The 16,407-nt window shown below is 30.8% G+C and overlaps 2 protein-coding genes across 2 annotated transcripts; one reads left to right on the plus strand and one right to left on the minus strand.

Annotated features, from left to right (window-relative positions):
• Nucleotides 1-9,018: 9,018 nt before the first annotated feature.
• On the minus strand, nt 9,019-10,826 carry LOC131611174 (transcription factor PRE6-like). Its single transcript, XM_058883269.1, has 2 exons — nt 10,522-10,826; nt 9,019-9,382 (listed from the first exon to the last, which is right to left on the minus strand). Exons 1-2 carry the CDS (start codon nt 10,645-10,647, stop codon nt 9,227-9,229), a joined length of 282 nt encoding a protein of 93 aa, XP_058739252.1. The 5' UTR covers nt 10,648-10,826; the 3' UTR covers nt 9,019-9,226.
• Nucleotides 10,827-15,471: 4,645 nt separating this feature from the next.
• On the plus strand, nt 15,472-15,969 carry LOC131613145 (secreted RxLR effector protein 161-like). The gene has a single exon (XM_058884839.1). The coding sequence runs from the start codon at nt 15,472-15,474 to the stop codon at nt 15,967-15,969; it is 498 nt and encodes a 165-aa protein (XP_058740822.1).
• The last annotated feature ends 438 nt before the right edge of the window (nt 15,970-16,407 follow it).

Genomic DNA, 16,407 nt, shown 5'->3' on the forward strand with positions numbered 1-16,407 from the left:
TTCCAAATCTTTTGTTGCTTGCCTCTATGCCTGCTTCAACAATATTGTTAGTCCTATATTCCATAATTTCTTTGAAGAAGCTATTTTAACTTTTTGTTTTTATTTCTTTTTCTTTTTGACCAATTTCTCTATTACCCCAACCCCGAACTTATTCGTCGCTAACTTCTAAGAGAGACCGCAAAACTATTCTTTTGCATCAGACATGTAAAATAATTATTTCTACCTAACTCCAAAAAGGGTGGAAAGAATTCATCTTTCGAATCAATGGCTATATAATATGGCCATGTCACTGAAAGAAAGGTTTTTGGCTCAAAGGAGTTAAACAACAAATATAATCATATTAAAATAAGACGTCTTAAAAAGGCTCGGAGTTTCCATAAAAAACTGCCTCGATGTGTGTTTATCAGACCAATAGACTCAAAATAAAAAAGTGGAAATTCTAGAAATTGACTAATGCATGGATACTCTTATAAAAAAGTAAATAGTAAACAGTTGAAAATATTTGGCTAAAACCTTACGAGTAGCGTTATCTGAAGTTTGAGCACAAGTAGTCAGTTTCCCTTTTCTTTATCAAGTTTCAATTTGCAAGGGACCTTCACTAGTAAAGAAACTTCATCCAGTGGAATATTAGAAGAAGCTTCAACAAGTAGAATCTTTGAAAGTAGAGATGATGAAGAGACAACATTCATAAGAGTTTATGAAGACTCAACTACTAGAAGAATCTTCTGAGACCCTTCATGTCAAGTATCCTATTAAGAAGAGGTAGAAATGAATGATGAATTAATGAAGGAAAATGTCAGACAAGCGACTTACGCAAAAGTGAGGAGGACGGTGAATTGCGGTATGTAAAATTGATGGTTACTTTAGTAATTTCTCAAATATACTTAGAATTATGTTAGTAGTATCTTAAAGATAGAGTATAATAGTGGAAAGTAAAGAACAATAAGTAAATAACATAAATTAAAGAGGATACGTGTTATAGAAATTGCACTAGAAATTTATCCAGGTTCGGTCGAATGTTGGCCTACTCTTGTCCCCAAGAAATATTCTTGAGACTTTGACCATAAACTTTGAGCTTTTACAGGATTTCCTATGAACCTTAATACAATTTGATCTTGAGAATTTACAAGTGTATCCCTAATAAAAGATAACTTTTAACCTATGCTAAACTAAAAAACCATTTAGAGATTTTCCAGGCTTATCTCAATAGCCAAACATATCTTTTTCCAACAAAGCTCAAGAAACCAAAACAACAATTTTTCTCTTACTCATGGTATGCGACAAGGTGACACTATGTATCCATACTTATTATTTCTTTGTATGGAGAAATTGGCCCTTATCATCCATGGATATATATAATCAAATAAGTGGCTCCCTATATGCATCTCTAACAATGGACCAACTATTTCTCATCTCTTTTTTGCAGATAATTGTCTACTCTTTACAAGAGTAGAAACTTCTCAAGTTAGGCTTATTAGTGAGGTGCTTCAAGTTTTCTACAAAGCCTATGGAATGAATATTAATGTCCATAAATCTAAATTATTTCCATCTAAATTCTTTGATAAAATTAATTCTCGTTTAGCTGGATGGAAAGGTAGGCTTCTTAGTAGGCCTTGGAGGGTGACTCTTGCTAAGCCTGTGCTTAGTTCTATGCATATTTATACCATTCATAATTTGTGGCTTCCATTAGGAATTTTTTAAAATATTTATTATTGTATAAGACAATTTGTTTAAGGGGGAAAATATAGTTACTAGGTTAAATGGGACACCATAACTCAACCTTCTAGTAGAGATGGTCTTTGCATCAGGAGAGCTAGACGTGTTAATGTTGCCATGTTTGGTAAACATGGTTGGTAGCTTCTTTACAAACCTGGAAAGTTATGGGCTCAGTTATATTCAACTATATATAATTTTGCAGCCAAATCCTAGAAGTGAATAATTACCATGGAGCATCGTACAAAATGTTCTATTTCTAAAGCAGCTGAGGTTCTCAAGCCGGGTTTTAACACCACAGTAGGGAGAGAGTACATTTCCATTTGGTATGATAATTGGCTCCCAAATGGTATAATTTGTGACAGAATTTCTACGGTGGATGATTAGAATACACACTTACATATCATGGATGTTTGCAATTATGATACTTAGAATTTTGACATCATTTCCACTAATCTTCCTCAAGACATAAAAGTGGATATGGATATTGTCCTTACTAATGATGAATCAAATGATATTATTATTTGGGAACCTTCAGTACCAGGTACTTATTATACAAATCATCTTATTCTTGGTTAATTTTGGAGCCCAATCCACCTCATATTTAGACAATAACTTGGCCTTGGATTTGGAATCTCAAGTCACCTCTAAATATTCGTCATTTTGTTTGGATCATCATGCATGCAAAGTTACCTACTAAGTATACATGAGTCACTTATAATATGTCAACATATTCCTTTTGTTATAGATATGGTGTAAATAATGAAAAGAAACAATGTTACACACTTTTAGAGATTGCCCTAAGGCTATGAACGTTTGGAACAATTTCAGTTGTCCATCTCACATTCATTATATATATATATATATATATATGTATATATATATATATAATTGTATGGAAATTAATGTGATCGCTAATCATTGTCCTTTGTTTCTTATTTGTTGTTTCAGTTGTCCATCTCACATTCATTATATATATATATATATATATATATATATATATATATATATATATATATATATATATATATATATATATATATATATATAATTGTATGGAAATTAATGTGATCGCTAATCATTGTCCTTTGTTTCTTATTTGTTGTTGGATGATTTAGAAATCTCGTAACGAATAATCCTTCAAAGGCAACCGTCGTTCTCTCTAGAAATTTAATTTCCAAATAACTACTCTTTTACACTCTACCAATCATATTTTGGGTGATTATGATAAGATACCAGTGCCTAGACTTATGTCTTAGAACCTCCTTAGAGAATGTGATAAAGGTGAATACAGATGGTAGTTCCATTGGTAATCCAGAGGCATCCAACTTTGGTTCTCTTTTAAGAAACTCTTATGGAGGTTGGATTACAAGTTTTTGAAGGAAGTTATAGTTTCATATCTAATATTAATTTTGAGCATCAATCCATTTCTCATGATCTTGATATTGCTATGAATTCTGGTTTTAGAAGTGTGATTTGTGTTAGAACAATATTTGGTTCTCCATTTAATCTCTAGTTTTGATGATAACAATACATATATTTCATAATTAACAATTTTGTACTCTAAAAGTTTTTTAAGTATGTAGATATAATATTTTATTTGATTCTGGATAGTTATCTAGAAAGATCATCATAATCAGCGCTGGCACGCCTCAGAAGAATTATTACATCCCTTTCTAAAGAAACATCAACAGTTTTGATGAATGTTGAATGTTCGCTAGAAAAGGATCTCCATGTGTTTTTTCGATAAGCTGATGCTCCCAAATCAGAAGTCAATATTTCCAGCTCATATAAGCTTTTACTTCCAGCTCAGAAATTAAGATTTGTTTCTCAGATAAGATTTTGCTTCCATCTCTAAAGACAAGGTTCTAACTCTGAAGACTATGATACTCTTGAAACACTCATTTAACATGATTTCTTATGTACTCATCATTACTTCAGATTAGAAGTATTTCATTAGAAGAAAAGATCAGAAACTTGTACAAGAAGAAAATAATACAACAGTAGAGTACTCATCCCACCATGGTGAGAATGTATGTACGACCATAGGAATTTGTGTGCTCTTGTCTCCCACGATCTCATGGAGCCGTTATGTCAGTTGGAAATGATAGTGACGTTTTGTCCTTCTCAACAGTCTACTTTTTGAGCCTATATAAAGGAGCACTATCTCATTGAAGAAAACATGGAACTACAATAATGTGAACGAAAAACAAGAAAGAAGAGAAAGAAAACAAATTGAGAGTTAATGTGCAAAAACACTTACGTAGAAAAATATTCATTCAAGAGAATCTCAAACACAAAGATTTGTTGCTCATAATTTGTTTGTAAACATTTTTTCTTAAATATGTTTCATTTGCTTATCTAGAAGCACTATTGTAAACACTTTATATTGTAAATCTTTTGAGATTTGTTTTTTCTCAAGTGACTAGGTGATAGTCTATATACTTGAGAGGGCTAAGGTGTTTTTCTAAACTCTTAGACGTTTGTTTGTAATCTTTCAAGATTAGTGGATTAAGTCCTTTTTGTTGGAAAAAATTAGCCTTGCTTAAGGTGAACTTGTATAAAACAATTATGTCACTTTTCTTTCTTGGCTTGTCAATCTTGATTGTTTGAGTAAATTGTATTTCTTAAGAAAAAAGTTTTTGAAAAATCAATTCAAATCCCCTTTCTTGTGTTTTTAAAAAAAATACAATTTGCGAGTCTTACTCTCATAAAGACTGGCAACTTGTCCTTGTTAACGCATTACGCAAAGGGAATTCTAGTGCTGATTGACTTGCTAAATTAGGAGTCTCGCTTGTTTAGGAACTGAGAGTGTTTTCTATTTGTCTCTCTCCTTGATATAATATTTCTTGATTTTATGTTATTTCATTTTTTTCCCATTGATAAAAAAATATAAGTGGAGGTCTGCGAAGCATTTAATTTGATGAATATTCATCTCTTGAATTAAGTTTGTATTGACTTTAAGTCACTGGATTTAAATTTCTTGTTAAATCAACTTCAAGCTTACTCGAGTTAACAATATTATTTAAATACTTGTTTTTATGATAATAAGGAAACATATGATATTGAATCTACTCTCCATGTTTTACTTCCACATATTATGTTTATCTTCCATTCTTTAACTCTGGTTTTGTAAAATGAAATTTCTTAATTCGATTTTTTAAAAGGGAACTATCTATTCAACCTTTCTTCTAAACCTTATCATATTTCCATTCTCAGGCAACATAATCATTATAAGTGTCTTCATTGTCTAAACCTAGTCCTAAACCTCTATCGTGTTCCAAGTTCCATTGTTAGCCAACAACTAATCATAGTTAAATTTAAAAGATTAAACTTAGGTTTTTGAGGTAATCCATATCCACATATCATGTAGCTACTCATTAAAGCATCTCTAACAACCAACCATCCAAATTTTTTATAAGAATTAAGTGTCGACTAATTATTCATGATCCTCTTTCTTGCCAGTCAATTTCATCACCAAAGAAGCTTTTTGAAACTTTGTCAATACTGTTAAGAAATGTGGTTGGGCCTAACTCATCCCTACAAAATCGGTTAGTAGGGTGAGGATTGCCCCCACTTATAAGATATTGTTCGATGTGGAACTCTTAACACACCCCCTCACGCCCAAGACTAGACAACTGGAGCATGGAAATAAATGGTGGGTGGCTCGATAGCAGAAACCATAATAGATGGCCCACCGAATCTTAAACGAGAGTCTGATACCATGTTAAGAAATGTGGTTGGACCTAACTCATCCTTACAAAACCGGTTAATAGGATGAGGATTACCTCCACTTATAAGATATTATCCGATGTGAGACTCTTAACAAATAGCATCACATACATGTTTAAGAATGTTAATATGTATATAATACATTGACATTAAAGAAGTGACTAACTCGATTAACAAACTCTACATCCTCTATTCAAGGAGTTGCTTTTCCAAGTAGTAAACCGATGATGAATTTCCATTATAATATTCCTCAAGGTTTCCTTTGTATATTGAATTGTCATCGAGCCAAGGTCAATAAATCCGCATGCATCAATAATATTGACAAACTTTCTACCTCTAATTATAAAAAATTCAATGTCTTTCACATTTAGATAATATTAATGAGTAATGTTATTCTTACACCCATATTATATACCAATACTTACACCAAACATTGTCCGCCGTATTTATACGGTGAACAGTGTTTTTTAAAATAAAAAAAATTATTTTTATTTTTTATTTTTAAAATTACGGACGACACTGTTCATGTACGGACGTACATTAACCAACTTCATTACTACATTAACCAAGTTTTTACACTGCATTAACCAAATTTGATGACTGCTAAAAATTATTTTTAATACCTGGATGTTGCATTAACCAACTTCATTACTGCATTAACCAAGTTTTTACTCTACATTAACCAAATTTGATGACTACTGTAAAATACTGTTCATGGGTGTAAGAATTAGCATTACTCAAATTTGGTTAATGCAGTATAAAAACTTGGTTAATACAGTAATGAAGTTGGTTAATGCAACATCCAGGAATTAAAAATAATTTTTAGCAGTCACCAAACTTGATTAATGTAGTGTAAAAACTTGGTTAATGTAGTAATGAAGTTGGTTAATGCAACATCCAGGTATTAAAAATAATTTTTAACAGTCACCAAACTTGATTAATGCAGTGTAAAAACCTGGTTAATGCAGTAATGAAGTTGGTTAATGTACGTCCATACATGAACAGTGTCGTCCGTAATTTAAAAAAAAATTATAAATATTATTATTTTATTTTAAAAGACACTGTTCACCGTATAAATACGGTGAATATTGTTTGGTGTAAGTATTAATGTATAATATGGGTGTAAGAATAGCATTACTCAATATTAATTTCTGTAATTCGAGAACAAGCGTGAAGCCTTATGAAAAACCACATATCTTTATCACTCTTTACATAAACAATCACATCTTGGAATTAAGTGTCCAAAATATAAATAACATAATTATAATTAATTGATTTTAGGATCCAAATACATCTAGCATGTCCTGTAGCCTCAAAAATGTTGCCTTTTGCATACCATTAGCCTTACTAGAAATTAGCAATTCTATAAAACTAGCAATGGGATTTGACACTTGTTCATTGAGTGTATTCTCAATCGAAATAATATTCCTTATACTAACAATTAGTTCTTCATTTTCTATTTCTCAATTTCTATTTACTATTGGTATAGGCCCAAAGGATATGGAACATTGAGATTCTTTGTAGGGTTAATACATATCTTTATTTTCTTTGGATCTTTATATTTTGGTGTGTAATTTTTACTTAAGCTAAAGGCCATACATAAAAAAGTTCATTTGATCCTTATCTTCATTTCCATCACAAAACTTCAAAGGAAGTCTGAGTACCTCAACTTTCTTCTCGGGAATTGTGTTCTTATTACGAAGACAAATGTTGCTTGCTTATTATATATTAACACAATATAACAACAACAATTATTTAAAACCAAAATAAATAAACAACACAAAGAAATTATTAACCTTTTTCGGTGCAATGTCACCTATGTATCTATGTATCGAGGACTTCCAACCCAAAAAAAGAAACTCACTCTCAATAGAATTAGTACAAAATATCTTATATAAACAATTTTTTTCAATGCCTCTTTTCTTAATTCTATATGTGTATTTCTATTTAGGAACCCCATAAATATGAGACTCCTCGCACTTTATCTCAACCACTAACCCTAGTGATCAATACAATAATCAATTTAGAGAATGTTGAATAACAACTCAACTATTAAACCAATCTCTATGCTTTTAGATGTTCAATACAGTTTCTAGAGTGATGCACAAACAATTACACAAATAAAGACTCAAAATAGAAACCCTAACACAAAGATTCTTCAATTCTTGCGCACACCTCAAACGTTAGATTAGAGTTTTCTTAAATAGCAATCCAACTTCTGGACCTTTCTCCAATAGGCATAAGATTTGATGACGTCTAGATTTGTAGAAGATTTTGTTTTCATTTATTTTTCAAAAGCCTCAAACATAAAGATTTGATTTGTTTTGATTCAAATTTAAATCTCCATATAATTAGATTTGATCTTATTCAATCTGCCAATCAAATCAAATTAACACATTACTAAAAGATAGCAACAAATCTAATTGAAACACAACCAGAATTTTTGCCCAGAACAACAACCATGGCCTACTGACAAAGGCACGATGTTGCACACATGCTGGAACATCGTATCCCACATGTGTTATTTACTCACCAAAACATCTTGTCCATTCCATATTATTTTGCACAACTGCAGTCAATAATAAAAAAGAACAACAATCTTTCTCTTTGTTGGCAAATTCCTCTGACTTCATCATCCCCAATTTTTTTTCTTCTTCATTTATGAAATGGACACCATTAATGGCATGGTAGAGAACAAAACTCTACCAACACCATCACCACAACCCACTTCTACACCTCCACCCATAAACTCATCTAAAAATCAAGATTATACCACTACAAACACCAATCTTGATCGAAATTATCAAACAGATATGATTGGTCCCTTTTCATATTTATTTATTTTTTATTAATATAATATTTTATTTATTTTATTATTTAATCATACTTATTATATTAATATTATATTAGTTTAGTTAAATCTATTTATTTTTATTATTTCATTTGTTTCAACAATAATAAATCATTCTCATTTTATAAATTAATTTAATATATGTTATATATTATATCAAATATATTATTTATTAGAATTTTATAACCTAAATAAATATAAAATTTGTAATTTAAATATTTAAAAATCGATCCAAATTAAACCGTATAAAATTGGATTGGATTATATCAGATTTTATTTAATTAATTATCTAAAATCGAATTGAACTGCGTATAAATTTATCTTTGAATTGAATGTTCCCTAGTATAGGAGCACAAGATGTGCCCTGCAAGTCCTAGAAAATAATTAGCAATAATAGAATAAAAACATAAGTAAAAAAATAAATATGCACAAAACTCAAAAATTAACAACACTCTACACCATCAAAATTTAACAAATTAAAATTCAACAACACCAAGAACCACCATCATCAGAAAAATCACGAGTAAGTCATTGATCTACCTATATATCATTTTCAGGCAAATAAAACGTTCATGTCTTTCATGTTCTCCTCATTTGTCAGCAAACCTATAAAAAGTGTGTAATTTAGAGATTTTTAGATTGACCCCACCGCCTATGTTAAATCTTGATAATTGTTATAAAAAAATGTCATGAGCATAACTCCAAATAACAAATAACTAGCATTATATATATAATTATAATCACCTCTTACAAAGTTACAAAGCTCATCTTAAACCTCCAATACTTAAGTCATTACACTATTAAACCTGAAACTATATCAAAAACCTTAATAAATAAAACAAGTGCTACATTTTTTTGCCTTCTAATAAAAGAGGCATTAATCAAACAAGTACTACTAATAAACTTGAATCGAAAATGTGAATTTAAAGTTCATTGGTTAAGTAGGCTCCTAATGATAGAAGCTTCAGGACTATCAGCATCAATTGTGGACAACAACTGAGACAATCTGAGGCTCAAATCATCAACTTCTCTTTGTAAGTTTCTGATATAGTTGCAGGTTTCTTGTAGGACCGTAGAAGCTGGTACCTGCATGCATCCACTATGTCAGTTTCGGTTACCTATAAATTCCGTACTTAATTTACATCAAATCAAATTCATTAAATATGTGGTAGTTATTTAGAGTTTAATGTAGGGAAAAAAACATAACACATGCTCACCTAAATATATGTTTTTTCTAGGTTTCAAAAATCATGATATCACTACCTAGTAACATTTATGCATATGTATAATTTTATATCCAACCATTTTTAAATTAATATTACATGTGCTCAACTCACATTGGTTAATTGAGTTAAATCATTGTAAATTTAATCATTGACAAATTTTTTATACTTATAAATCAATAACTTAAAAATAATTATATATATATATATATATATATATATATATATATATATATATATATATATATATATATATATATCACTCCTAAATTTATCATACTAATGTATATTTTATAACAATGCTTAGCATGCATGGAACCTAATAGTTAGTAATCAAAGTTTGTAAAATTGTTACAATCTCTTATTTTATTAATATTTTTTTAATCTGAACCCTAATAATAAACTTGGTTGATTATTTTACACATTTAAGAAAAATACAGAAATAAAATAAATATAATAATATTTTTATCATCTTGACTTTATCAAGTTTTATTGTATTTATTTTTTTATCATAAACATAAAATAAAATATATTATATTGTGAATGGTGCATGTAATATTAATTAGATAATGTAAATGAAAAATAAATATCATCTTAAAAATAAATAAATAAAAAGTCAATAATTTTAAGATAACTTTCTTTTACAATAGAGTGAAAATTTAATATGAAATACAAAAAATATCATTGGATAAATTTAGATATATCTATATACACAATATGATGTTCTCTAATAAAAAATATATAGTTATTTGTCAATAACCATTTTATGAGAATGTGAAAAAAGAATAGTTAAAAAAATTGTCTATTTTTTTATAAGTAAAACTTATCAATATGAGTATAAGAGTACTCAAAACTGTCTTTTTAGAAAGAGGAACAACATTTAAGTAATTTTTTTTCTCATTATGTTAACTTCAAAATTTGAATAAGTTGAAGAATGTATAATTTTAGAGTTTTATTATTATGAAAATGTTGAGAGAGTGTGTTTTGAAATAGCTATAGTACCTTGTCAGAACGCCTATTACGAATCTCAGGAACAAGTTGGCGCAACTTGCAAACAAGTTCGATAATTTGGTCATCAGAGATTCTTGTAGACCCTCCTGATTGTTGTCTTGACCTTCGACTAGACATAGCTTGGTGTCAAACAAAACAATGTTGTAATGTAATGAAGGTAAATTTTTCTTCAAAGTGTTTAAGTTCTTTCCTAAAATAGAAAGCTATAAAATGTAAAATGAAGCTAGTTATATAGAGAATCAAGGAAGAAACAAGCTAGATATATAGTGGAAGAAAGTGAAGAATGTATATATAGGAGTAGGAAAATATGATATATGGTGTGCAAAAATGGAGAAAGAGGTGAGAAAAATATAAGGAAGAAAAAATTAATTGGACCACAAGAGAGATAGATAGAGACATAGACATGGTACAATAAGGTAGACAACAATGTTGGAGGAAGAACACACTTGGCCAGTTGCTTTGGAAAAGGAGTGGACTAGGCTTTCCCTAGCTATGGATTTTAGAGAAAAAAAATTATTTTAGAAATCAGAAATCATCTGCGTGCAACTATAAATTGATTTCTCATGTATAGACTAATTCTTCGAGTCGAGAAAGTTCACAATAGACGCTGAAAATTAACATTGTTGTATGCCCAATCATTTGTAATGATTTATTTATTTATTATTAACTATACAAATGTATAACTTGTAATGCATAATTAATATGGTCAACTTAGTAGTATAACATAGTAGTATAACTTGTAATGCATAATTAATATGGTCAACTTAGTATCAGATATACTAATACCATCTTTAAATTTTCTTTTGAAAGATCCATAATTAATTTTAGAAGTATAGCATTAATTCTGGGTAATTTTGAGATTTTTTTAATTAAAAGTATAATTGATTCTGTCTTTAGAATTGATTCTACTTGAAGTTCGAATTTGTAGTTTCTGCCTCAAGAAGTATTTCTGAGTGATTTTTACACTAAAATTTATTGTTTAACCCACTTTTACATAAATATATTCAAATATAAGTCAATTATGCTAAACTCAATTTTGTATAAATCAATTTTGTTCACTGCCAATCAAAACACACCCTAAATGCCTACATACCCCTTAAGTGCAATAGGAAAGTCAGAGCATTTATAGTTCCCCTTAAAAGGAAATAAAGAGGCAAGTGACAAAATCTTTTTGGATGTTGAGCTTTAACAATACTCAACGGGTTTTTAAAATGTTAAGTTTTAACAATACTTAACAAGTTTTAAAAGATGAGAGTCAACTTTAACAATACAAGGTAAATGATAATTTTAAAAGAGTGGTGGTTGAGCTTTAACAATACAAAATCAAGGTTGATTTAAAAGAGGTTGAGCTTTAACAATATAAAACATTCTTAAAACAGGGGAATGGTGCTAAGTTTTAACAATACTAAGCACAGGGTAAAAGAGGAGGAAACGAGAATGAGTACCGTGAACTTTTTTGTCAATACCATTCTCATTCCTTTGGATTTTTAGCAACAATGAGGAATCATACATCTCAAGCAAGCATATAAGGGTAAGCATCTCAGGTGGTGTGTGAGACATGGTATGTGTATCATGGATACAAAGGGCGAGTACAAAGATATCAATGTATAAACTCAAGTATAAAAGGTGTTATAAATAAAAGGGATGACATACCTCGAAGTCAATCATATCATGAATGAATGAATATGATGTATGATGTATGATCAAGTGGATAAATATCTCATGAATGTGGGGTTAGTAGAAAATATATATACATACAAAGATAAAAACATGATCAAAGTATAAAGATGTAAATCAACAAGCATATGTACAAGTGGATAAACAAGGAAAGATCATGGCAATCAAGTTAATATTAACAAGGTGTTGCATTTAAAATTTATTCACAAAATATACAAGATAAACAAAGAGTGTGCAAAAAAATCAAGTAAAATGATTAATTTTACTATATTAAATAAATGTGCAAAGTAGCAAAAGAAAACAAATAAAACAAGTGGTAAAAAATATGTTTTGGCCCCTAGGAGGCTTGAACACACACACTCAATATCACAGTTTAAAAGCTTAGCCACCAGACCAAGTTCTTATGTTGATCATTAGGCGCCTTCAAGCAATTATATAGTAAAACACAATGAAAATCATAAAAATGCAAAAAATGGGATTTGAACCCGCACCCTTAGAAGCAAGGAGAGACTTAAAACTTACGCTTCTACCACTATGGTGGCCATACATCCATTATAAAACACGCTTCCATATAATTATATTTTAAAACAAGTCATAAGTTCATATTTTTCAAATTTTATCTTAAACCTCAAGACAAAGAAATCTGGAAATTCGAACTTGATCATTTCTCAACCATTTCAAAAATTATAAACATGAAACTTGTGTATTTTTTTATCAGAAATTTAACCATGTATCATTCATGAATTTATTTTAACTGTAGCCCACAAATTTCTCATAAACCTACATGAACCCTAATTTTTTAAAACAAAATTTAATGACATATAGCAACAATAAATAACAACTAATTAAGGGCTTTTGATCCTCACATGATTCTAAAATAGATAGAATCGAGTTTTATTCAAAATGGTACCTTAAACATAGAGTTTAAAGTTTGAAAGACTTACCTCTGAAGTGAGAATCGAAGGTTAGATTAGAGAACTTTTGGGGATGTTGTGATGATCTGGATAGCTTCACTTAACTCCCGGGAAGCTTTTACAATGCTCACTTTGGATTGGAAGCACCTCAATCCATCTAGACAACTCAAGTTGAAGTGAGGAACAAGTAATGTTGTGAGATTTTAATTAAGGTGTTTCAGTTGAGGTTTGATGCATACATAAGTGTCTATATGCTATATGGGATGAACATCGCGCATCACAATGAACTGTCTTCATCATCTTAAGAAGGCTAACCATTCATTGGAAAACAACATGTTTCATCATGAACTGTCTATATATTTGAAGAGACTAACATTCATAAGCTTCTTCACCTGAAATAAATAGATCGCTCCGTAGAGACTGCCATCTTCTTTAAAGAAGGAAATCTAGGACATACAAGCTTCTCAAATAAATAAACCACCACTTATTGTCGGGTAATAAAATCTAAAAGTATCTGCAATATCACCTGCCGGGAAATAAATACAACTTTCTAGGGAACCCAAAACAGGTTCTTGTTGAGGAAACCAATAGACAATACTCATCATTACCATCACGTGTCTCTCACATCAGTGTTCATCTCTGAAGCACCAATGAGACGAATTACAACCAATGTTTTCTCTAACACAAAGTTGCGAGACACATCCGTATTCTCGTGACAACAATCTCTCGCGCGCAACTCGAACACGGAAGCATTAAGCTTCGACACACAAGTGATTGTTAGCTCTAAATCCATCTCTAGAGTCTAGAAACTAACAGAAATCTATCCCTAACCAGAATTTACAAGATCAAGAAGTGGAAATTGAAATAAAATTCCTTCAAGTGATGTATGTCTCCTAAGAAATGAGGATTAATCTTTGCTATGACATAGGAGAATAGCTCACATCCATATGAACCACCAAAATAAGTTGGTCCGCAAAGATCTCATAGATGGTCTGCCACAATTACATTTAGAAAGGAACAAATTATGCAATGCGTGCCAAAAGGGGAAGCAATTAAGGGTCTCTTTTAAATATAAAAATATTGCTTTTACTTATTGGCCGTTGCAATTGCTTCACATGGATTTTTTTGCCTTATCCGTAACGATAAGTTTAAGTGGAAACATCTACACTCTTGTAATTATGGATGAAAACCCTCGCTATACCTGGACATTATTCTTATCTTAGAAAAGGAGTGTGTTTGGTTCCTTTCAGAAACTGGCCAAGATTATCCAGAACGAAAAAAGGTGTAAGCATTGCATCCATTAGAAATGACCACGATGGAGAACTCAAAAATGGGGAAGTGGTATTCGCCACACCTTTTCCATTCCACGAAATCCCCAACAAAAATGGGGAAGTAGAGAGGAAAAATAGGTCTCTAGCGAGGACGATTCTCAATGAGACCAATCTTCCCAAATATTTATAGGCTGATGTAGTGAGAACCGCTTGTTATGTTATCAATCATGTCTTGATAAAACTAGTTTTAAAACAAACACCTTATGAACTATACATCTGAAGAAAGCCAAATATTTCTCACTTACATGTCTTTGGTTGCAAATGCTTTATCCCTAACAACGAAAAAGATAACCTCAAAAAAATTGACGTAAAAGCTAATGAAGTCATGTTTATGGGATATTCGACATCTAGAAAAGCTTTTAGAGAATTTAACAAAATAACTCTGATGCCAGAAGAATCAATTATGTTACCTTGGATGAATCTAATCATAAACTAGTAGAAGTAGAAGTTGTTGAATATGCAGATATTTTGGAAAATACTTATCTCGAGAAAAATAATCAAGAATCGGACAAAGGCCGAAACAAAAAATCAAGAAGAAGAGATTGTTCAAGATAAAATCCCATACATACAACTAAAACATCCAGATCATCCAAAGGAATGGAGACCAACAAAAGACTGTTCTATCCATAACATACTAGGAAATATCTCCAAGGGAGTCACTACTCGACAATGCCTCAATAAGGTATGTAACTTTGTGGCTTTTGTTTCACTAATTGAGCCAACGGGAATCGATGAAGCTATTGTCTAGGAACATTGGTCTCTTGACAGTTGACATGCTAGAAGAGTTAAATAAACTTGAATGAAACAACATTTGGGAACTCGTTTCCAAAGCTTCATCTAATCTCATAATTGGTATCCGATGGATCTTTCGCAACAACTTATATGAAGACAACAATGTTTTAAGAAATAAAGCCAAGCTCACTGCAAAGGGATACAATCAACAGGATGAAATAGATTTCGATGAAAGCTACGCTCCTGTAGCTAGATTAGAAGCTATAAGATGTTATTAGCTATTAAAGATGTTTGATATAGAGAAATCCAATGTTATTACAAACTCTTTGCCAACCTCGTGCAATCTTAACAAGGACAAAGATTTAAAACCAGTCGAAGAAAGCGAGTATCGAGGTATGGCAAGCTATCTTCTCTATCTAACTACATCCCCTCCTAATATGATATTTGTTGTTTGTATGTGTGCACAATTTCAAGCATTCCCTAAAGAATCACATATTAGTATGGTCAAACGTATCTTGACATGTCTCTCTGGCACACAGCAAATGGGTTTATGGTACCCCAAGGGAGCTGATTGTGACTTAGTTGGATACTCTAACTCCGATTTTGTTGGGTCCATATTGGATAGAAAAAGTACCAGCAGTATATGTCACTTACTTGGAAACTCGTTTGTCTTATGGCATAGCAAGAAAAAAGCAAGTGTCACATTATCCACGGTTGAGGAAGAAAATGTTGTTGTGGATAATTGTTGTGCTCAACTTATTTTGGATGAAACAACATCTCAGTGACTATGGTGTAAATCTTGGAGTTAATCCAATAAGATATGACAACACTAGTGCCATAAACCTCACAAAAAACCGGATTCTTCACTCTTGGGCTAAACATGTTGATGTTAGGCACTGTTTTATTAGAGATCATGTTGAAAAGGGAGAATGTGTACTTGAATTTGTAACCTCGTCTAATCAACTTTCAGATATCTTTATAAAACCCCATCCTAAATAAAACATTCTTTTCATAAGAACTGAACTAGGAATATTAAACAAATAATGCATGAATTGAAATGCTTATATGTTTGATGCCATGTGATCTATGTAACTTCAGTGTTTTACCTTTTTTACTATGTTTAAGGGGGGGAAGTATATTGTCAGGGGGAATAGAGTATACTCTCCGATTAATTAAGAGGGAGTTTAATTATGACAGTTATATATCTACTAAGTTCTCTTTTA

This window comes from Vicia villosa, linkage group LG6, assembly GCF_029867415.1.
Source record: "Vicia villosa cultivar HV-30 ecotype Madison, WI linkage group LG6, Vvil1.0, whole genome shotgun sequence".
Lineage (NCBI taxonomy): Eukaryota > Viridiplantae > Streptophyta > Magnoliopsida > Fabales > Fabaceae > Vicia > Vicia villosa.

What these genes read in the sequence shown, in the direction of transcription:
- LOC131611174 (XM_058883269.1), bottom strand. Translation starts at nt 10,647, where the DNA reads ATGTCTAGTCGAAGGTCAAGACAACAATCAGGAGGGTCTACAAGAATC. An exon ending in GTAATAGGCGTTCTGACAAG is followed by an intron (nt 9,383 to 10,521) that starts GTACTATAGCTA and finishes GGATGCATGCAG; the next exon opens with GTACCAGCTTCTACGGTCCT.
- LOC131613145 (XM_058884839.1), top strand. Translation starts at nt 15,472, where the DNA reads ATGTTTGATATAGAGAAATCCAATGTTATTACAAACTCTTTGCCAACC.